Source organism: Podarcis melisellensis (assembly GCF_964234715.1).
Source record: "Podarcis melisellensis genome assembly, chromosome: Z".
Taxonomy (NCBI): Eukaryota; Metazoa; Chordata; class Lepidosauria; order Squamata; family Lacertidae; genus Podarcis; species Podarcis melisellensis.
Genome location: NC_138547.1, coordinates 4,107,362 through 4,129,320, shown reverse-complemented (window position 1 = coordinate 4,129,320; position 21,959 = coordinate 4,107,362). Strand labels below are relative to the sequence as shown.

The following is a 21,959-nucleotide window of genomic DNA, read 5'->3' as shown; positions in this document are numbered from 1 at the left end:
TTTTTCTCTTTTATTGAAGAGGAACAGGATATTTTAATGCCAGCATCACTGCAGAGGTGTCTGTGGAGGGGATGTATTGATTGAAAATGTCTAGCCAACCAGATCGGAAGTTGGGTTCCTAGTGAGGATATTCAGCAAATTAATGTTATTAGTTTAAATAAAGGTTCAAAAAAGAATAGGAACATTTCTGTCTGCCTTCCATAGTGGGTGTCCCTTAAGCCAGGGTGATCCAGGAGCCTGGATTCTGTTCTGGAAATTGTAATCAAACAGCTGGATTCTCTGGCCAGGCAAAGCCATAGCTACAGGTGAAGCCTCCAGAGGGGTGCCATTGAGACTCCCAGCCTCTGTGTGTGTGCCAAACTGGGTATTTCACCTGGGTGAAATAAGCCTAGTTTCACCCCTGGGCCAGGTTTCCTATCTCATTGCTCACTGGATGGCCTTGATCCCCGCCATTCTCACAAACACTCTCTCCACTTAATCATAATGTGTGATACCCTGAACTCCTTGGAGGAAAAGTGGGACATGCATAAGTAATATAAATAACATTTGTATGACTAGGGATGCAACAAGGCCCTGACTTCCATTCTGGCCCATGTCCATTCATGCAGCGCCGTTTCCATTCTGCCACACTTCTAACAAAAACTGTCCACTGAGGCAGAATTTTGCACAATTCATTCCACTATTCCACACCACTGGTCTCAATGCAAAGGAAATATAATGCAAATGGGGGGACGTGTCACCATTTATGTCTCAGGAATCAAGAAGATAATGACTTTAAAAGAGAATGCGGAAAATTTGTAACTTAGGAGACCATTGTAAACAAAACCATTGTAGCTGGACTTTAAAAATAACTTGTAAAGAAACGAAATATATGGATAATTTAGAGAGATGAAAACTGTGGAGAACGTAATGATATGTTGTCTTAGGGAAATTATTTTAAGGACTCATGCAGGGAACGGGGCGGGTGGAGTCACGAGATTCATAGAATCTCATATATGGGTATGTTAAAATTGTTTTCCTCATTATTTTAAATTTGTTCTTGTAAAAACTAATAAAAAATATTTTAAAAGAAAGAAAACAGCTTGATTTCCATCCTGGATATGGGACAAGTAAGTAAACATTGGGAACGTCTACTTCTATGGCTCAGTCTGTAGAGCCTGAGAGTCTTGATCTCATGGTTATGGGCTCAAGCCCACAGTGGGCAAAAAGATTCCTGCATTGCAGGGGGTTGGACTAGATGACCCTCAAGATCCCTTCCAACACTCCAATTCTATGATTCAATTATTCTCAGACATCTTTACCTCTGACTGGCAGTCAATCTCCAGGGTCTCAGGCAGAGAATCACCTGCAACCAGGAATTCCAGATGTAAAACAGGCCCCCTTTCTGGAAGCCAATGGGGTGATGTTATTATTGAGATATGGTCATTGAGAACATGTCTTTGTACAGTGCTTCAGGTGTTTGAAGTGTATGCTCATGCTTTCATACACACTAGAAGAATCACAGCAACACCTAGTGACCATTCTAAGCTTTGCAAGTCGAAGTGCATTTAAAACCACTGGCTGTTCCAGTCCAGGAAGTGGTGGAAGGAAACAGAGCCGACTTTTAATAAACTGAAGCAGCACAGTTAATAATGGTGGCATATCTTGTGGGTTGGTTATAAGTTCATGTGTTATTTCTTTTCCTCATGCAAAGTGGGTGAAACTCTAAACACAAAACCTCTTTGCAACGGCGTCTCCTTGCATCTCCTTCTCCAACTGCACAGCAGAGAGCAGGAAGGTTCAGGCTGGCTAAGTGCTGCTTTCCCAGGGCATCCTAGGGAGAACATAATAGTGAAGCTGACACCTGTAGTCAGAGACTGAATCTTCTGCTCACCAGCTGGTGACAGGAGGGTTCAATCCTGCTCAGTTTGACTGTGTATGTCTCCCTTTAGGGAAGAGTCACATGCAGCCAAAGTTCAGTGCAGGGCTGTTCAAAAGCCCTTTTACAAACAGCCCATTGCTCTTCTCGCCCGACACCTTGTCTCCCAACAGCCCTGGATTGCTCTGCATAGGTCAACATGGGGCTCTCTCCACCGGACTCAGGTGAAGGCAGGATCCTGCCCCCTCCCCTGGAATCAGTGCAATTCAGTTCAGGATTCAGGCTTTGGCCAGACCTAATGCACAGCCCTAGGAAGGCTGTTTCGACTTGAACTTGGGACATCCAGGTGAACAGCTTGGGGCCAATCAAACATGCTCTCCTTAACCTACCTAACATGTACACAACCTTCAGAGCCACCAAAGTTGTAGAAGGCAGAGGTATATATGGGGGTGGGGGAGAGAATGATCATCTATGGGGGCACCACAACTGGGTGCTGGCTGCCTGTCCCTGTATCCAAATAGCCTGGATAGTCTTGGCAAGAGCCTCCCTGGGTTGAAAATGCGGCTGTTCATGGCCAAGTCAGCGAATGGCAGAACAACTACTACCCAGGACTTGGTCCTGGAGGAACATGCTGACCAGGCTTGTATTACAGAGACCTGGCTGCATGAAGCAGAGCAGGGGCATCAATGTCTCTCTTAGCCTTGCCCACCAGGGTTCTTTGTACAGCAGAAGCCAAGATCTGGAGGGGGGAAAGAGGTGGAGTTGCAATCGTCTATCGTGATTGCATCCCCCTGACCAGGTGTCCTCTGCCACAGCCTGCTGGGTTCAAGAGTGTATCTGAAGACGGGTGGCCAGGACAGAATAGGGATCCTGTTGCGTGTAGCACCCACCCCACTGCTCAACAGTTTCCTTTCCTGAGCTAGGCAGGGTGGCCTGGGAATTAGTGCTGGAGCCCCTCTGGCTTGTTATACTGGGGGGTGGGCTTCAATATGAGGCTCCCCTGTCAGGAGTGGCTCAGGACTTCATGTCTGCCATGACAATCATGGGTCTTTCCCCAAGTAATTTCTGGCCCTGCTCATGGTACAGGGCACGCTCTGGACTTGGGTTTTGGTGACCTGATGAGTGGAGAGACTCTCTTTAGTTCCCTTGTCCTGTCAGATCTCAAGGTACTCCCAAGGGCAGAGAAACAGAAACAAACTGCAGAGTTCTAGTATGTCAGTTCTTTATTCAAAGCACCTGTTCCTGACTCGACATATGTCTGGCAGAAACAACATTTTTTGTTATTCCAAGACACACACACAAAGTCAGGTTTTTTTTGTTTTTATAAAGGAACAAACAAGTCAAGAATCTTGAAAAAAACAGTTACAAGATTTAAAATGAAATCAGGGGAAAAAAATCCAGTTTTAAAAGAAAAGTGTTTCTTAAGAACTATCCATTTAAGTTTCCTCCCCCTTTAGGTGGGGTTGGGGAAGAGGGGTGGAAAGCTCTCTGTGTTTCTATAGGGAAGCAGTACAATAACTAAAAAAGCAGGTGATCACTATCTGTAATGTGCTCTATGAAGGTCGAGAGATTACTGGACCACCACCTTCAGCAAGAATTCAGAACAAGGTTGAATTTCTGTTAGAACTAGTTTGAGTCTTTCTAGAACGCACACAGCTAAAAGGAGGGAAGAGACTTGCTTGGTCGTAAAGTAACAAAGGATGTGAGCAGTGGGCAGATCACGCTGCTCGGGACAAAGGCCCAAAACCTGCTGCTCATGGCACTAGACCCGTTGTATTGGCTGAGTGGATCCCGGACAACAAGAACCACCAGGGGAAATTGCTCTAAGAACTCTGAAGTGCAATACCATGGACAAAAGCAGCATAAATAAATCTCATGCCCAGCTCCTGCAACTCTAGCAGGTGGTGCTTTCTGCTATTTGGCTCCACGAGAGCAGGGGTGGGGACACAGAGACAAGGCATGAATGTTAACATCAAAAGGTGGGGGTGTTCTCCATAAGGATCCACTAGCAAAAATCTGGAGGATTACTGCTAGTTCCCAGGGGGTGGGGTTTACTAATTTCTTAGATAGTTATGCCCATTCATTTCAACAAGTCTACTTTAAGTAGGACTGATGTTGAATATAACTCGTTTGTTTCGTATCACAAGCAGAGAGTAACCATTTTGGAAGAGCCCCCACTGCCACACTGACAAGTCTGCTTTGTGTCCCCCCCCCTTCTGCTTCTGCTACCACCCCAAGAGTTCCCCAGTGGCATATTTATTCTCACCCTGCAGGCAGATGTCAAAATTAAACAGATTCCAAACAGATGTGCATATCCATCCATCCAGCAAGGGACGGGACTTTCAGCCAGATCATAAGACTCAGTAATGCAGGAGGGGCTTGACTGAAAGGCCTCCATCGAAAGCATTCCCATGCAAGAGAAGCTAAGACACCAGGGAGAAGGTGGCAAACTTCTCTCTGACAAAGAGATACTTGGCAACAAACAGGTCACTGAATATTCAAGGGTGGTACAACCCAAAGATTTTCAAATATTATTATTTTTGAAGTCAAAGTCTGCATGGAGCAGTGACCCCCTCCCTGAAACTGCTTTGCACACAATAGATTCCAGTGCCCCACCCCCCAGAAAAAAATTCTGGGCCCTTTCTTTTTTGTTCGCTGTGTGCAATTTGATGGCAGGTGGAAAGTGGTCCTCCATATGTTGCTAGACTACAAATGCCAGGATCCCTGACCCACTGGGCATGCAGGGTGGAGCGGATGAAGGCTGTGAATCCAACCAGCACCAGGAGAGCCAAAAGGCCCCCCCCCGGTCCCTTTCCAGTGCAATCAGAGAAAGTACAAAGATTGCAGCTGTGCCCCTGAAACCAAGCAACAGTCAATGGCTTGCAGCGTTGTCAGCATAAAACCTCTCATTTCAAACACTTAGCCCTGCTCTCCAAGAGGCGTTATTTTAAAAAAAAGGATGAAGAAGAAAAAGGTTGCTCCCTCAAGTCATCAGGCAGTCATTGCTGTGCACTTTGTGACTGGGCAGCACACAGACAGGAGCACAGTGGTTGCTCTCCTCCAACTCCAACCCAAAGAGACAGGCACTTGTATCTCCAGCACACCCTTTGGGAAGTCATCTCTGGCCATCTCATGATCCCCAGCCCTTTAACTGCCAACATCAACTGCATGGGTCAGGGTAACCTCCCGTATGGACCAGTATTTGGGGGTGTGATGTGCAGGTGCACCTAACTCTGTACAAGTCAACCACTTGGGCCTCACAGCCTGCTCTCCGGGGGACACTGAATGGCTTTCTCAGAAGCCAACGGCAAGGTCAGGAGTTCCTCGCTCAAGAGGAATTGTTTAGAACCGGAAAAACCAACACAGTGTTTCAAAACCGTACCAAAATGCTGAGTTGATACCCAGTACTCCAGAAGGAGAGATGATGAGGTGGTGAAGGAAAGAGGCTAGCAGTAAGATTCTTTTCTAAAGGCACATGGCAAGAGCCATCAGTCAAAGGCTACCAGCCATGCATTTGACTTGGTCAGACCAGTAGAGATGACAACAAAGAGCCAGCAAACCAGTGAGAACTCACACTGTGCTTGGCCCAGGATGGTGGCTGGGGGGCAGGCGGGTGAGCTCTGCTTTGTAGTGGGTGGGGATTTCTTCTGCAGCAGCCACACACAAGGGAGCAAGCAGGGGGTGAGGGAAGAGAGGAAGATCTCCAAATTGGGGAGAAGGAAGAGGAATCTCTTTCTCTGCGTGGTAGGCTGGTGGCCATTTCCCCCACCTGTAGAACATCAGTGCTGGAGTGGGGTGGGAGAGAATTCTGGCATCTAGAATGTTGCTGGAGGAGGCATCTTCTTTGCATAGCATGTCTGACCAGGAGGATTCCATATTGTTCAGGTGTCGAGCCATGTTCCTCAGGGGAAAAAATTTAAGGAGGAATTAGAGGTTCCACGGACTCAGGAGGCAGCCCGCCATCTGCATGCTGCAGTGAAATCAGTGTGAAGGCGTGATCCAGCTTCCCAATGACATTTCAAGTAGGCAGCAAACCCAGGCCTCAAGAGAGGGGTGTCCAACAGCACCCTCTACTCCGAAAGAGATGGGTTGAGCAGCTTTAAGACACCGCCCACCAGGTGCAAGCTCCCCGTCACCAGGACCTGGATGGTGGCCGCTTCCTTGAGCAAGACAGCCCCGCTGCTGGCTGCGGGGTGAGGGTGGAGCCCCCGGGATGCTGGAGGCTGGAAGTGAGGGTCCCTCCCTTGGGTGATCCAATGCAAGGCCTTGGAAATGCAAGGGAAGACCAAGGAGTTGGCGTTGAGTGGGCGTGCTGAGGGTGGGAAGAAGAGCTGGGGGCCGTGCAGGGGGGCCTGCTTCAGCCACCCAGCCACCCCTTCCACTTCTGGCGAGGCAGACAGCCAGGGGTCCGTGCCCTCTTTCGCCTCCATCAGGCGGTTCCAGTGGCTCTGGTTCTGCAGGCAACGGGTCAGGACATTCTCCAGGGTGACATTGAAGTTCTGCTGATCTGTAAGGCCAAACACAACAACCATTTTGAAAAGAATAGAAAGAAGAGGAGGTGGAGTCACAGGGGTGCCAGGGCCACTCACCCGCCCAGCCCCACACTAACGCGGCTTCGGGGCAGCCTCCCTAGGCCAAAGTAGTAGAGTAGTACCTTGGGTTAGACGCTTCAGGTTACAAACGCTTCAGGTTACAGCCTCCGCTAACCCAGAAATAGTACCTCGGGTTCAGAACTTTGCTTCAGGATGAGAACAGTGCGGCGGCAGCGGGAGGCCCCTTTAGCTAAAGTGGTGCTTCAGGTTAAGAACAGTTTCAGGTTAAGAACAGACCTCCAGAACAAATTAAGTTCTTAACCCAAGGTACCACTTTATAGTGTTTAGAGTACTGGACTAGGACCTGGGAGAGACTTGGGTTCAAATCCATACTAGGCCGTGAAGCTCACTGTTTGCGACCTTGTGGGGCAGTCACTGCATCTCAGCCTCACCTACCTCACAGGGCTGTTGTTCAGATTGAAAGGGGGTAACCATGCAGGCCACTTGGGGGTGCTTGGAGAAAAAGGTAGGGTGCAATAAATAAATAAATCCTCACCTCACCTTCCCTACCTGGGCCAGCACTGACCTGACTTATCAATGGGACCTGGCGACCTTTCACCTGCACAGGGCTCTTCAAGCACCAGTGGTCAGCTGTGCCTGCTTCCGGTAGGGAGCTACACCTCCACCTGTTCCTGAACTGGACGTCATATGATATGAGGGTCTTTGACAGGTGGGGACGGCTTGGGTGAAATAGCCTTGGAAAGGCCAAACAAGGAGGCATGGTGGGCTTCATTGGCCCTGGAGATCCCGTCCCCCAACAGAAACTGAGGTGAGCTCTTATTTATGGGGAAGGGCCATAGCTCAGTGGCACAGCATGTGCATTGCATGCCACAAGGTCTCAAGTTCAGCCAACCCTGGCATGGAAGGTTCAAGTAGCTGGTGTGTCTGTCCAAGACCCTGGAGAGCTGCTGCCAAAACAGAGTATGGGCTAGACAGACAAATGGCCAGCTCTAAAGGCTCGTGTGTGTGTGTGTGTGTGTGTGTGTGTATGTGTGTGTTTGTGTGTGTGTGTGTTTTTAGGGCAGCACAGATGGTCCCCCACCTAAATTTTATCTTCTCAGCAGCCAGCAAGTTAGGCTCAAAGATAGCAACTGGCCTAAAGAGCTTCATGGCTGAGTAGGGTTTCGAACCCTGGTCTCAAAGCCTTTGGCATTTCTAGCCACTACAGCACACTCTGCACGGCCAAAGGTACAGCACTCCACAAGTTGCTCTGTGGCACCTGAAACCTTTCAGCGCAGCCCCATCTTTTACCTGCCCCACACCTGGATGTCACTGCCTGTCTAAGGCAGGTGGGTGTGGCCTGGCTGGCAAAATGCAGAGGGCTGAGGGGCAGTATTTGGCCTACAGGCCGAAGGTCCACAACTGCCCTGCGGATCAGTAAGGATAGGACCCACTGCTTAGCAACACCCCTGCAGAAAACAAGGTAACCCATTTCTCTCTCAGACAGGTCACTTTTCCCATCCTAGATTTCCTAGACAGACTGGTTATATTTCTATAATCCCGAAGTGGCTTACAAACAATAAATAATAACAACATGCTAGAATGTAATAGAACATCACAAATACAGTGTAAATCATATACCATAATAAACAAGCCATCGGCAAAACAATTACAATCTCTAAAACACTGTTAACAAAGCAACAACTAAAAAATAAGTAAATTAAAGCAAAAGTCATATTGTATGATTACCAAATCAATACAGCATTAAAACCCTGCACGCATTGCAAAGTACTCATTGCAATGTACTGGAAGACACAGGATCTACCCACTCTGGAAGAATGGCAGATGAAGGTGATGGACTATATGGGATTGGCAGAAATGACTGGCAGAATCCGAGACCAGGGAGAAGAGTCGGCGGAAGAAGATTGGAAGAAATTCAAAGAGTATTTACAAAAATATTGCAAAATCAATGAATGTTAGAACAATGTCGGATAGAAATTAAGTGGTTTCCAGCTGTAATGTTTTAAGAGAATATGGGAAAAAAGGTTTAGAACTAGGTTAAAGCTTATTGATAAGGATTTGCTGAACTAACAATTCAAATTGGAATACAAAAAAGGGAGGTATGAGGAGGTCTGGGAAGAAAGTTAAAGGAAAATAAGTTATGGAAAATTTGTGTGTTTTTAATTATTTTTATTTTTGTATTTTTGTTATTTTTTTGTATTTTTTCTTTTTGATTTTTATTGTATTGATATTGAAAATTCTAATAAATATCTTTAAAAAATAAAATAAAACCCTGCACGCTTAAGCTAATGAAAACCAATGAGGGGCATTTGCAGTTATTTAAATAGGAGTGGGAGAGAGATTATAATTATAGCCAGAATTCAGAGCAAAGAAGGTCTACCTTTGGCCCTCCAGATGTCGCTGGAGTACAACTCCCATCAGCTCCTGGCCAGGGGTGATAGGAGCTGCACCTCAACATCTAGAATCATACGAGTTGGAAGGGAGCCAAGGGTCATCTAGTCCAACCCCCTGCAATGCCGGGACCAAAGGTCCCCACAACTGATCTAGCCCAACTCCATGTGGCCATATTTCATTAGCGATTTACCAACCCTGCCCTGTGACCGACCTGCATTTCCCACGGTGGACACTTCGGTGAAATTGGGGCAGAAAACGGCATAGTCAAACTGGCAAGGCTGAAAATGTAAGAGGAATAAAGATTATAAAAGCAGCCACTGCACTGATTCACACCTGTGAGGGAGAAAGCAGAAGTTGAGTCTGGCTTGGACTGTACCACAGCATGTCTTATGTCTCAGTGAACCCCAGTATATACAAAGCAGGGGTAGGGAAATTGTGGCCCTCCAGATGCTGCTGAATGCAAACCCCCACCAGCTCCTGCTAGCATGGCCAATGGTCAGAGATGGTGCAAGCTGCATTCCAACAACATCTGGAGGGCTACAGGTTCCCCACCCCGAACAAACCTTTACATGTGGAAACACAGCATGTCAGGAATAAAGTTTTCTTACTTATTTATTAAATTTATTAGTCACTCTTTCCTTTTTGTTTGCCACAGCAATTCAAAGCGACTTGCCATATTTTAAGCAAAAACCCAAACCCAAATGCATTAAGACCAGCATTTTAAAAAATCCTTAAAAGATCCCACCTGTGCAAAAAAGCCATAGATCTGATGAAAGATGCATGTTTTTGTCTGGCACTTAAATATATGTACTAATGGCACCAGGCAGGCCTCCATTGGAGAACATTCCGTAAATGGGGAGCCACCACTGAAAAGGCTTGTTTTCATGTTGCCAACCTACAAGCAGACCTCCATACAGGGGGCACATATGAAGAGAGGTGGTCTTTGAGGCATCAGGGTCCTGAGCCGCATACAACTTTATAGATAAAAACCAGCACTTTTGAACTGGGCTTGGAAACTAATCAACAGCCAGTGCAGTTTGCCCAGGATCTATGTGCTCAGACCGTCTTGCCCAAGTGAGCACCTGGCTGCTGAATCCTGCACCAGCTGAAGGAAAGGTTGTAAATGTAAGGGTGTAAATAATGATTGGGGGATGCGGGTGGCGCTGTGGTGTATACCACTGAGCTTTGGGCTTGCCAATTGGAAGGTTGGCGGTTCGAATCCCCACGACAGGGTAAGCTCCCGTTGTTCGGTCCCTGCTCCTGCCAACCCAGCAGTTCGAAAGCACATCAAAGTAGAAGTAGATCAATAGGTACCGCTCCGGTGGGAAGGCAAATGGCGTTTCTGTGCGCTGCTCTGGTTTCACCAGAAGCAGATTAGTCATGCTGGCCACATGACCTGGAAAAACTGTCTGCGGACAAATGCTGGCTCCCTCAGCCTATAGAGCAAGATGAGCGTGCAACCCCAGAGTCGTCTGCGACTGGACTTAGCTGTCAGGGGTCTTAACCTTTAAATAATGATAGAAGCATTTCAGCTGAAACACTTGGAAGCCAGTTATGATGGAGGCCAGCCCTATGATCCTCAGGAGGAAGTTCCACACATGAGGGGGACACTTCTTATAAGGCCCCGTCTCTGGTGCAGCCTTCACCAGTCTTGATTTACAACTCCTATCAGTCCCGAAACATCTCAAGGGCACCAGCTTGACAAAGGCTGCATTGGCATTTTCAAATCTAGCTGATTGGCCAGAAAGCAGAGCCTCTAAAGCGGTAGGTCGGGTTGAAGAAACCCCATTTGTGGAATGTTTTCCTCAAGGAGTCGTGGCTGAGGGCACACTTTATGTCCTTTTGCCACCAGGGAAGCATATACTGCACTGTATTATTTCCCAGACCATTCACAGTGTCAGCAGAGCTCCTACATTTATTCTGCACATAAGCTGATGAATTTCATTTTCCCCTGCTGCTTTAATGGCTGCTGACCTTTGTTTCTAAATTCTATTCCAAATCGTTTAATATTGCTATTATTATTTTTGTAATGGTTTGATGGTTGTCCTGAAAGCCATGTTAAAGCAGAGTGAGGCACTCCCCCCCTCCTATTTTTTAAGGGGGAGGGAAGCAAACAAGAAAACTCACCAGCAGCAGCTTAAGCAGAGCGGCAGTATCACGATCGCCTGTCACGTTGAAGAGGAGCACCCGGACTTCAGAACCGCTGCAAATGCAAGTCAGGTCTCATTATTATTATTTTTTAAAAAAAGATATTTATTAAAGTTTTAAGAGTTATACAAAAAAAGAAAAAACAATAGCAAAACAAAACACAAACACAGAAAATAACAGATATAAAAAAAAGACAAAATACAAAACTAAAAACTATTTAAAAACAAATAAGGTTTCGTTCCCTTATTTTCTTATAACTTACTTCCCCGACCTCCTCATACCTCCCCTTTCTGTATTCGAATTTCTAATTATTAATTCAACAAATCCTCTCCCTTAATTTTCATTTAATTTTTAACCTTTCTTTTCTTTTTACTTAATCATTACAGCTGAAAACCACTTAATTTCTAAACCAACATCATTCTAACATTCATTAATTTTGCAGTATTTCCTAAGATAGTCCTTAAATTTCTTCCAATCTTCTTCCGCCGTCTCTCTTCCCTGGTCTCAGATTCTGCCAGTCATTTCTGCCAGTCCCATGTAGTCTATCATCTTCATCTGCCGTTCTTCCAAGGTGGGTGTCAGGTCTCATTATCTATTCACCACCACCCCAGCTCAGTGGAAGACAGACACTCAGAAGGCCAGAAGATCTCACAAGTTATAAGGACGGCCACCAACTTATTTAAAAGAGGATCAGACAAATTTATTCAGGATAAGGCTATTCTAAGCAGTAGAGGCTCAGAATGGAAAGAGACCCCAGCCAAACCCTCGCTTACTCTGCAGGCTTCTCCTCATTCAGGGCAGCTTTGCGAAACCAGCGGACGCAGGCCTGTATACTGCTGGTGGTGTGGGCCCCATCGATGTACCACGTCACGGGACCGTGGTGCAGAACCTGGTTTCGACCAAGCCACACGGCTTCCTGCAACCCTGGAGAGCAAAACAGACAGAGGTGGAGGCTAAGCAGGAACAATGCCCTGTACAACAAGACCTACACAGGCCTTTATTTTTATCTGCTGCTACGTTCACATCTTCCCCATTTCCCCCGAGGAAAGGAGTACATGATGAGACAGAAAAATAAATCACCGTATTTTTCGCTCTATAAGACGCACCAGACCACAAGACGCACCTAGTTTTTGGAGGAGGAAAACAAGGAAAAAAAATATTCTGAAGCCAGAACAGCAAGAGGGATCGCTGCGCAGTGAAAGCAGCAATCCCTCTTGCTGTTCTGGCTTTTGGGATAGCCGCGCAGCCTGCATTCGCTCCATAAGATGCACACACATTTCCCCTTACTTTTTAGGAGGCAAAAAGTGAGTCTTATAGGGCAAAAAAATACGGTAAAAAACCCAGCCTTTCACTCCAGAGAGGACCCAAAGCCATTTGCTACCAGTGCAATAACAAAACACTAAGTAATAAAAAAATGTATAAATCACACACCCATAAAACATTAGTAAATTATTAACAATCACAGAAATCAGGGTGCTAAAAATCAGGGCATTAATAGTCTGGGAATGTACTAGTGAATAGATGTTTCCAACAGAGGCTGGAAGCACCAAAAAGTTTGTGGCGCATGAGCTCCTGAGAGGAGGCTGTTTCAAAGCAAAGGAGAGGAGTCTTTGCCGCCTCAGCCTTGACTGGTCCATGTCAGCTGAGCCACCCCGGTTCCCCTACGCCCAAGAACATATTTGACATTAAGTGTGGGGCAAATAAAAAACCTGGTCCAGCTGAAAGGAGTTTTGCAGGAACCGCTAAGCAGATGACCGGCAGTGCCTGCAAAGTCCCATTCAAATTGCTCCGCAAGACAGTCATTCGTTCATTCATTTTATCTCTATACCACTTTTCCACACACAAAAATCATGCTCAGCGGCCTACAACAAAGAAACAAACACTACAAAAAACAATTTCGTAACAACAAAGCAACATACAAAATACAAAAAAATACATTTCAATACTATGCCACCTCGGTCAGCTGGACAAAAACCACTAAAGTAACAAAGGTTCACAGCTAGACCTATTTTAGCATATTACAGCCACCATTCCTTGAGTGCAAAATCTGGATCAAGCAGTGTAGAGGTTGTTTCTTACACGTTTTCCTTCATAACATTAGGACCAGAAAATGAGCTTTAGAACTCAACCAGCCAGTCACACACAAAATACAAAATCCTTTCAAACATCTGTGTCTGTGCGTGGATAACCTGTGGTCCTCCAGATGTTGTTGATCTACACCAGCCATCATCCCTGAGCATTGGCCATGCTGGTTGGGCCGGGTGAGAGTGGGAACCCAACCACATTTGGAGGGGCTGCAAGTTCGCCACCGTGGCGCTAACTGCGGATGCTGGAGACTGGGAAAAGCACGTACTTCCTCCTTTGTCTAATGTGGGGACTGACTGAACAGCAGCAGAGCACACCAAGATAGGAATCGCCACCTCAAAAGCGTGCATTGTTGGTTTCCTCAACTTCTGAGGGAAGGTAAGCCATAATTCTTGCTGCTTCCTTGCCTTGAGCAATTAAATATTTTTGAATTCATTCTTTTCGTATCACGCCTTGCCTTCCGCATCCATCTGTGTGGGAGCTGCCTCCTTTGAGGTAATTGACAGGAAAGCCAAGGAGGCTAAACATATCTACACTGTTGTTTCCTTTATGTGAAAGCAAAATGTTCACACTGGGTCAAACTACCGCTTGCCAAAAGTCAAGGGCAATAGCAGTTGGGTCCATTTCAGCTGAGCCATGCCCAGTTTCCCTACACCCAACAGAATAGTGTCAAGGGGCACGTAAGAAACCTGGTTCAGCTGAAAGAAGTTTTGCAGGCACCCCTAAGCAGATGATCGGCAGTGTCCACAAAGACCCATTCAAAGTGCTCCGCAAGACAGTTATTCATTCATTCCTTTTATTTCTATACCACTTTTCCACACACAAAAATCATGCTCAGCGGCCTACAACAAAGAAACAAACACTACAAACAAACAAAAATCGTAACAACAAAGCAACATACAAAATACAAAAAAACCCCACATATTTGAATACTATAAATAAAACAAGATTACTTAAAGAACAGTGCTTTGAAAATGGAACAGCAAGACCTTCGGAGGCAGGGGGAGAGATCATCTGATGTCACTGTGCGGTCAGATGATTTGGGCTCTGCTCACTTGCCAGACTTGGTCCATGAGGGTCTGGTGGAGATAACAACCCAGCTACCAGTTCCCTGGGCTAAGGCCCACCCCAATGTAGGCTCTTTTCCATAGCATCATAAGGTGAACATAGTCTGCAGACTATGCAGCTAACAGGGCCTTTTCTATTAGCAAGTCATTCTTCTTGCACCCTACTAATTTCAGGACAATCCAGCCTTTTGACAAGCCAAGAGAAGGCGCAGTTAGCAGCTAGTGCAGGCATGGACAAACTCTGGCCTTCCAGATGTTTGGGACTATAATTCCCATCATCCCTCGCTAACAGGACCAGTGGTCAGGGATGATGGGAATTGTAGTCCCAAACATCGGGAGGGAGGGAGTTTGCCTATGGCTCAGCTAGCGAGTCTTCAAAAGCAGATCTGTGTTGCAAATGACCCCCTTCCAAGCCTCCCTGCTTCGCAAGGAGAGAGAAGAAAAGTCAACTGGGCTGTAATCCAGCTAAGATCTTCTCAGAGTAGACCCACTGAAATTACAGTGGTACCTTGGGTTAAGTACTTAATTTGCTCCGGAGGTCCGTTCTTAACCTGAAACTGTTCTTAACCTGAGGCACCACTTTAGCTAATGGGGCCTCCCGTTGCCACCGCACCGCCGGAGCACAATTTCTGTTCTCATCCTGAAGCAAAGTTCTTAACCCGAGGTACTATTTCTGGCTTAGCGGAGTCGGTAACCTGAAGTGTATGTAACCTGAAGGGTATGCGACCCGAGGTGACACTGTAACGTTACCAAGTTAGTCATGCTCATCTGTTTCAATGGGTCCACTCTGAGGAGGACAACCCAATGCATGCAGAAAGTATTCTTAGAAGCTGGTCCATAGTGGTGGAGCTGCCCTTTTCTTGGGAGACACAGCAAGGCCCCAACCAGCACAACTTCTGGAAGCAGGCACAATGTTTCACTGGCTTCTGATGTTCCCAGAATACAGCAAGTGGAATGGTGGATTTAATCCCTGCCACAGATGTTGATTTCAGCACAGGTCTGGCATCAGCACACAGCGCTCTGCGGCAGCTGGCAAGGCCCCAGGTGCTGAAAGTGAGCCCCATGCTCATCCCTGCCCAGTGACAAGCTTCTTTGGAGGGGGCAGTGTATGGGTCCAGTAGCTGTTGCCTTAATTTCCCACAAAGCTCTGGAGCCAGGCTCCATGAGGATCGTTGTGGAAAGTTAAAGGAGTGGTTCCTGGACCCAGTCGTTTGGGCACTGCCTCCTCGGTCAGCTGGACAAAACCCACTAAAGTAGCAAAGGGTTTACTAGGGGGAATTTTGCCCTGTACACCCTCATGCCTGAAGCCAGACCTGTTTTAGCATATTACTGCCACCATTCCTTGAGTGCAAAATCTGGATCAAGCAGTGTAGAGGTTGTTTCTTACACGTTTTCCTTCATAACATTAGGACCAGAAAATGAGCTTTAGAACTCAACCAGCCAGTCACACACAAAATACAAAATCCTTTCAAACATCTGTGTCTGTGTGTGGATAACCTGTGGTCCTCCAGATGTTGTTGAACTACAACAGCCATCATCCCTGAGCATTGGCCATGCTGGTTGGGCCGGGTGAGAGTGGGAATCCAACAACATCTGGAGGGGCTGCAAGTTCGCCACCGTGGCGCTAACTGCGGATGCTGGAGACTGGGAAAAGCACGTACTCTGCACTCCTTCTCCTTTGTCTAATGTGGGGACTGACTGAACAGCAGCAGAGCACACCAAGATAGGAATCGCCACCTCAAAAGCGTGCATTGTTGGTTTCCTCAACTTCTGAGGGAAGGTAAGCCATAATTCTTGCTGCGTCCTTGCCTTGAGCAATTAAATATTTTTGAATTCATTCTTTTCGTATCACGCCTTGCCTTCCGCATCCATTTGCGTGGGAGCTGCCTCCTTTGAGGTAATTGACAGGAAAGCCAAGGAGGCTAAATGTGTCTACGCTGTTGTTTCCTTTATGCGAAAGCAAAATGTTCACACTGGGTCAAACTACCGCTTGCCAAAGTCAAGGGCAATGGCAGTTTGGTCCATGTCAGCTTAGCCATGCCCGGTTTCCCTACACCCAACAGAATAGTTGACATCAAGTGTCAAGGGGCACGTAAAAAACCTGGTTCAGCCGAAAGGAGTTTTGCAGGAACCCCTAAGCAGATGATCTGCAGTGTCCACAAAGTCCCATTCAAAGTGCTCCGCAAGACAGTTATTCGTTCATTCCTTTTATTTCTATACCACTTTTCCACACACAAAAATCATGCTCAGCGGCCTACAACAAAGAAACAAACACTACAAAAAAAAAAAATCGTAACAACAAAGCAACATACAAAATACAAAAAGAACTCCACAAATTTCAATACTATAAATAGAATAAGATAACTTAAAGAACAGTGCTGTTAGTGTTGTTAGCCGCCCTGAGCCCGGCTTCGGCTGGGGAGGGCGGGATATAAATAAAATTTATTATTATTTATTATTATTTGAAAATGGAACAGCAAGACCTTCGGAGGCAGGGGGAGAGATCATCTGATGTCACTGTGTGGTCAAATGATTTGGGCTCTGCTCACTTGCCAGACTTGGTCCATGAGGGTCTGGTGGAGATAACAACCCAGCTACCAGTTCCCTGGGCTAAGGCCCACCCCAATGTAGGCTCTTTTCCATAGCATCATAAGGTGAACATAGTCTGCAGACTACGCAGCTAACAGGGCCTTTTCTATTAGCAAGTCATTCTTCTTGCACTCTACTAATTTCATGACAATCCAGCCTTTTGACAAGCCAAGAGAAGGCGCAGTTGGCAGCTAGTGCAGGCATGGGCAAACTCTGGCCCTCCAGATATTTGGGACTACAATTCCCATCACCCCTCGCTAACAGGACCAGTGGTCAGGGATGATGGGAATTGTAGTCCCAAACATCGGGAGGGACGGAGTTTGCCTATGGCTGAGCTAGCGAGTCTTCAAAAGCAGATCTGTGCTGCAAATGACCCCCTTCCAAGCCTCCCTCCTTCGCATGGAGAGAGAAGAAAAGTCAACTAGGCTGTAATCCAGCTAAGATCTTCTCAGAGTAGACCCACTGAAATTAACGTTACCAAGGTAGCCATGCTCATCCATTTCAATGGGTCTACTCTGAGTAGGACAACCCAATGCATGCAGAAAGTATTCTTAGAAGCTGGTCCATAGTGGTGGAGCTGCCCTTTTCTTGGGAGACACAGCAAGGCCCCAACCAGCACAACTTCTGGAAGCAGGCACAATGTTTCACTGGCTTCTGATGTTCCCAGAATACAGCAAGTGGAATGGTGGATTTAATCCCTGCCACAGATGTTGATTTCAGCACAGGTCTGGCATCAGCACACAGCGCTCTGCGGCAGCTGGCAAGGCCCCAGGTGCTGAAAGTGAGCCCCATGCTCATCCCTGCCCAGTGACAAGCTTCTTTGGAGGGGGCAGTGTATGGGTCCAGTAGCTGTTGCCTTAATTTCCCACAAAGCTCTGGAGCCAGGCTCCATGAGGATCGTTGTGGAAAGTTAAAGGAGTGGTTCCTGGACCCAGTCGTTTGGGCACTGCCTCCTCGGTCAGCTGGACAAAACCCACTAAAGTAGCAAAGGGTTTACTAGGGGGAATTTTGCCCTGTACACCCTCATGCCTGAAGCCAGACCTGTTTTAGCATATTACTGCCACCATTCCTTGAGTGCAAAATCTGGATCAAGCAGTGTAGAGGTTGTTTCTTACACGTTTTCCTTCATAACATTAGGACCAGAAAATGAGCTTTAGAACTCAACCAGCCAGTCACACACAAAATACAAAATCCTTTCAAACATCTGTGTCTGTGCGTGGATAACCTGTGGTCCTCCAGATGTTGTTGATCTACACCAGCCATCATCCCTGAGCAGTGGCCATGCTGGTTGGGCCGGGTGAGAGTGGGAACCCAACAACATCTGGAGGGGCTGCAAGTTCGCCACAGTGGCGCAAACTGCGGATGCTGGAGACTGGGAAAAGCACGTACTCTGCACTCCTTCTCCTTTGTCTAATGTGGGAACTGACTGAACAGCAGCAGAGCACACCAAGATAGGAATCGCCACGTCAAAGGCATGCTTGTTGGTTTCCTCAAGTTCTGAGGGAAGGTAAGCCATAATTCTTGCTGCGTCCTTGCCTTGAGCAATTAAATATTTTTGAATTCATTCTTTTCGTATCACGTCTTGCCTTCCGCATCCATCTGTGTGGGAGCTGCCTCCTTTGAGGTAATTGACAGGAAAGCCAAGGAGGCTAAATGTGTCTACGCTGTTGTTTCCTTTATGCGAAAGCAAAATGTTCACACTGGGTCAAACTACCGCTTGCCAAAGTCAAGGGCAATGGCAGTTTGGTCCATGTCAGCTTAGCCATGCCCGGTTTCCCTACACCCAACAGAATAGTTGACATCAAGTGTCAAGGGGCACGTAAAAAACCTGGTTCAGCCGAAAGGAGTTTTGCAGGAACCCCTAAGCAGATGATCTGCAGTGTCCACAAAGTCCCATTCAAAGTGCTCCGCAAGACAGTTATTCGTTCATTCCTTTTATTTCTATACCACTTTTCCACACACAAAAATCATGCTCAGCAGCCTACAACAAAGAAACAAACACTACAAAAAAAAAATCGTAACAACAAAGCAACATACAAAATACAAAAAGAACTCAACATATTTCAATACTATAAATAGAACAAGATAACTTAAAGAACAGTGCTGTTAGTGTTGTTAGCCGCCCTGAGCCCGGCTTCGGCTGGGGAGGGCGGGATATAAATAAAATTTATTATTATTTATTATTATTTGAAAATGGAACAGCAAGACCTTCGGAGGCAGGGGGAGAGATCATCTGATGTCACTGTGTGGTCAAATGATATGGGCTCTGCTCACTTGCCAGACTTGGTCCATGAGGGTCTGGTGGAGATAACAACCCAGCTACCAGTTCCCTGGGCTAAGGCCCACCCCAATGTAGGCTCTTTTCCATAGCATCATAAGGTGAACATAGTCTGCAGACTACGCAGCTAACAGGGCCTTTTCTATTAGCAAGTCATTCTTCTTGCACTCTACTAATTTCATGACAATCCAGCCTTTTGACAAGCCAAGAGAAGGCGCAGTTAGCAGCTAGTGCAGGCATGGGCAAACTCTGGCCCTCCAGATATTTGGGACTACAATTCCCATCATCCCTCGCTAACAGGACCAGTGGTCAGGGATGATGGGAATTGTAGTCCCAAACATCGGGAGGGACGGAGTTTGCCTATGGCTGAGCTAGCGAGTCTTCAAAAGCAGATCTGTGCTGCAAATGACCCCCTTCCAAGCCTCCCTCCTTCGCATGGAGAGAGAAGAAAAGTCTACTGGGCTGTAATCCAGCTAAGATCTTCTCAGAGTAGACCCACTGAAATTAACGTTACCAAGGTAGCCATGCTCATCCATTTCAATGGGTCTACTCTGAGTAGGACAACCCAATGCATGGAGAAAGTATTCTTAGAAGCTGGTCCATAGTGGTGGAGCTGCCCTTTTCTTGGGAGACACAGCAAGGCCCCAACCAGCACAACTTCTGGAAGCAGGCACAATGTTTCACTGGCTTCTGATGTTCCCAGAATACAGCAAGTGGAATGGTGGATTTAATCCCTGCCACAGATGTTGATTTCAGCACAGGTCTGGCATCAGCACACAGCGCTCTGCGGCAGCTGACAGGGCTCCAGGTGCTGAAAGTGAGCCCCATGCTCATCCCTGCCCAGTGACAATCTTAGTTGGAGGGGGCAGTGTATGGGTCCAGTAGCTGTTGCCTTAATTTCCCACAAAGCTCTGGAGCCAGGCTCCATGAGGATCGTTGTGGAAAGTTACAAGATTGGTTCCTGGACCCAGTCGTTTGGGCACTGCCTCATCGGTCAGCTGGACAAAACCCACTAAAGTAGCAAAGGGTTCACTAGAGGGAATTTTGCCCTGTACACCCTCATGCCTGAAGCCAGACCTGCTTTAGCATATTACTGCCACCATTTCTTGAGTGCAAAAGTCTGGATCAAGCAGTGTAGAGGTTGTTTCTTACACGTTTTCCTTCATAACAGTAGGACCAGAAAATGAGCTTTAAAAGTCAACCAGCCAGTCACACACAAAATACAAAATCCTTTCAAACATCTGTGTCTGTGTGTGGATAACCTGTGGTCCTACAGATGTTGTTGAACTACAACAGCCATCATCCCTGAGCATTGGCCATGCTGGTTGGGCCGGGTGAGAGTTGGGAATCCAACAACATCTGGAGGGGCTGCAAGTTCGCCACCGTGGCGCTAACTGCGGATGCTGGAGACTGGGAAAAGCACGTACTCTGCACTCCTTCTCCTTTGTCTAATGTGGGGACTGACTGAGCAGCAGCAGAGCACACCAAGATAGGAATCGCCACGTCAAAGGCATGCTTGTTGGTTTCCTCAAGTTCTGAGGGAAGGTAAGCCATAATTCTTGCTGCGTCCTTGCCTTGAGCAATTAAATATTTTTGAATTCATTCTTTTCGTATCACGCCTTGCCTTCCGCATCCATTTGCGTGGGAGCTGCCTCCTTTGAGGTAATTGACAGGAAAGCCAAGGAGGCTAAATGTGTCTACGCTGTTGTTTCCTTTATGCGAAAGCAAAATGTTCACACTGGGTCAAACTACCGCTTGCCAAAGTCAAGGGCAATGGCAGTTTGGTCCATGTCAGCTTAGCCATGCCCGGTTTCCCTACACCCAACAGAATAGTTGACATCAAGTGTCAAGGGGCACGTAAAAAACCTGGTTCAGCCGAAAGGAGTTTTGCAGGAACCCCTAAGCAGATGATCTGCAGTGTCCACAAAGTCCCATTCAAAGTGCTCCGCAAGACAGTTATTCATTCATTCCTTTTATTTCTATACCACTTTTCCACACACAAAAATCATGCTCAGCGGCCTACAACAAAGAAACAAACACTACAAACAAACAAAAATCGTAACAACAAAGCAACATACAAAATACAAAAAGAACTCCACATATTTCAATACTATAAATAGAACAAGATAACTTAAAGAACAGTGCTGTTAGTGTTGTTAGCCGCCCTGAGCCCGGCTTCGGCTGGGGAGGGCGGGATATAAATAAAATTTATTATTATTTATTATTATTTGAAAATGGAACAGCAAGACCTTCGGAGGCAGGGGGAGAGATAATCTGATGTCACTGTGCGGTCAGATGATTTGGGCTCTGCTCACTTGCCAGACTTGGTCCATGAGGGCTGGTGGACATAACAACCCAGCTACCAGTTCCCTGGGCTAAGGCCCACCCCAATGTAGGCTCTTTTCCATAGCATCATAAGGTGAACATAGTCTGCAGACTATGCAGCTAACAGGGCCTTTTCTATTAGCAAGTCATTCTTCTTGCACCCTACTAATTTCATGACAATCCAGCCTTTTAACAAGCCAAGAGAAGCCGCAGTTAGTAGCTAGTGCAGGCATGGGCAAACTCTGGCCTTCCAGATGTTTGGGACTATAAATCCCATCATCCCTCGCTAACAGGACCAGTGGTCAGGGATGATGGGAACTGTAGTCCCAAACATCGGGAGGGACGGAGTTTGCCTATGGCTGAGCTAGTGAGTCTTCAAAAGCAGATCTGTGCTGCAAATGACCCCCTTCCAAGCCTCCCTGCTTCGCATGGAGAGAGAAGAAAAGTCAACTAGGCTGTAATCCAGCTAAGATCTTCTCAGAGTAGACCCACTGAAATTAACGTTACCAAGGTAGCCATGCTCATCCATTTCAATGGGTCTACTCTGAGTAGGACAACCCAATGCATGCAGAAAGTATTCTTAGAAGCTGGTCCATAGTGGTGGAGCTGCCCTTTTCTTGGGAGACACAGCAAGGCCCCAACCAGCACAACTTCTGGAAGCA

General features: G+C 46.8%; 1 protein-coding gene across 3 annotated transcripts in view; it reads right to left on the bottom strand.

The window, feature by feature from the left end:
* Positions 1–3,063: 3,063 nt before the first annotated feature.
* Positions 3,064–21,959, bottom strand: part of FPGS (folylpolyglutamate synthase) — a 58,351-nt gene continuing 39,455 nt past the window's right edge. For all 3 annotated transcript variants that reach the window (XM_081896437.1, XM_081896436.1, XM_081896435.1), the window contains exons 12-15: positions 11,727–11,877; positions 10,933–11,008; positions 9,017–9,083; positions 3,064–6,365 (exon numbers count right to left, since the gene is read on the bottom strand). In XM_081896437.1, the coding sequence (XP_081752563.1) occupies positions 5,929–6,365; positions 9,017–9,083; positions 10,933–11,008; positions 11,727–11,877 (731 nt within the window). In that variant the 3' untranslated portion in view covers positions 3,064–5,928. The remainder of the gene's footprint in view (positions 6,366–9,016; positions 9,084–10,932; positions 11,009–11,726; positions 11,878–21,959) is intronic.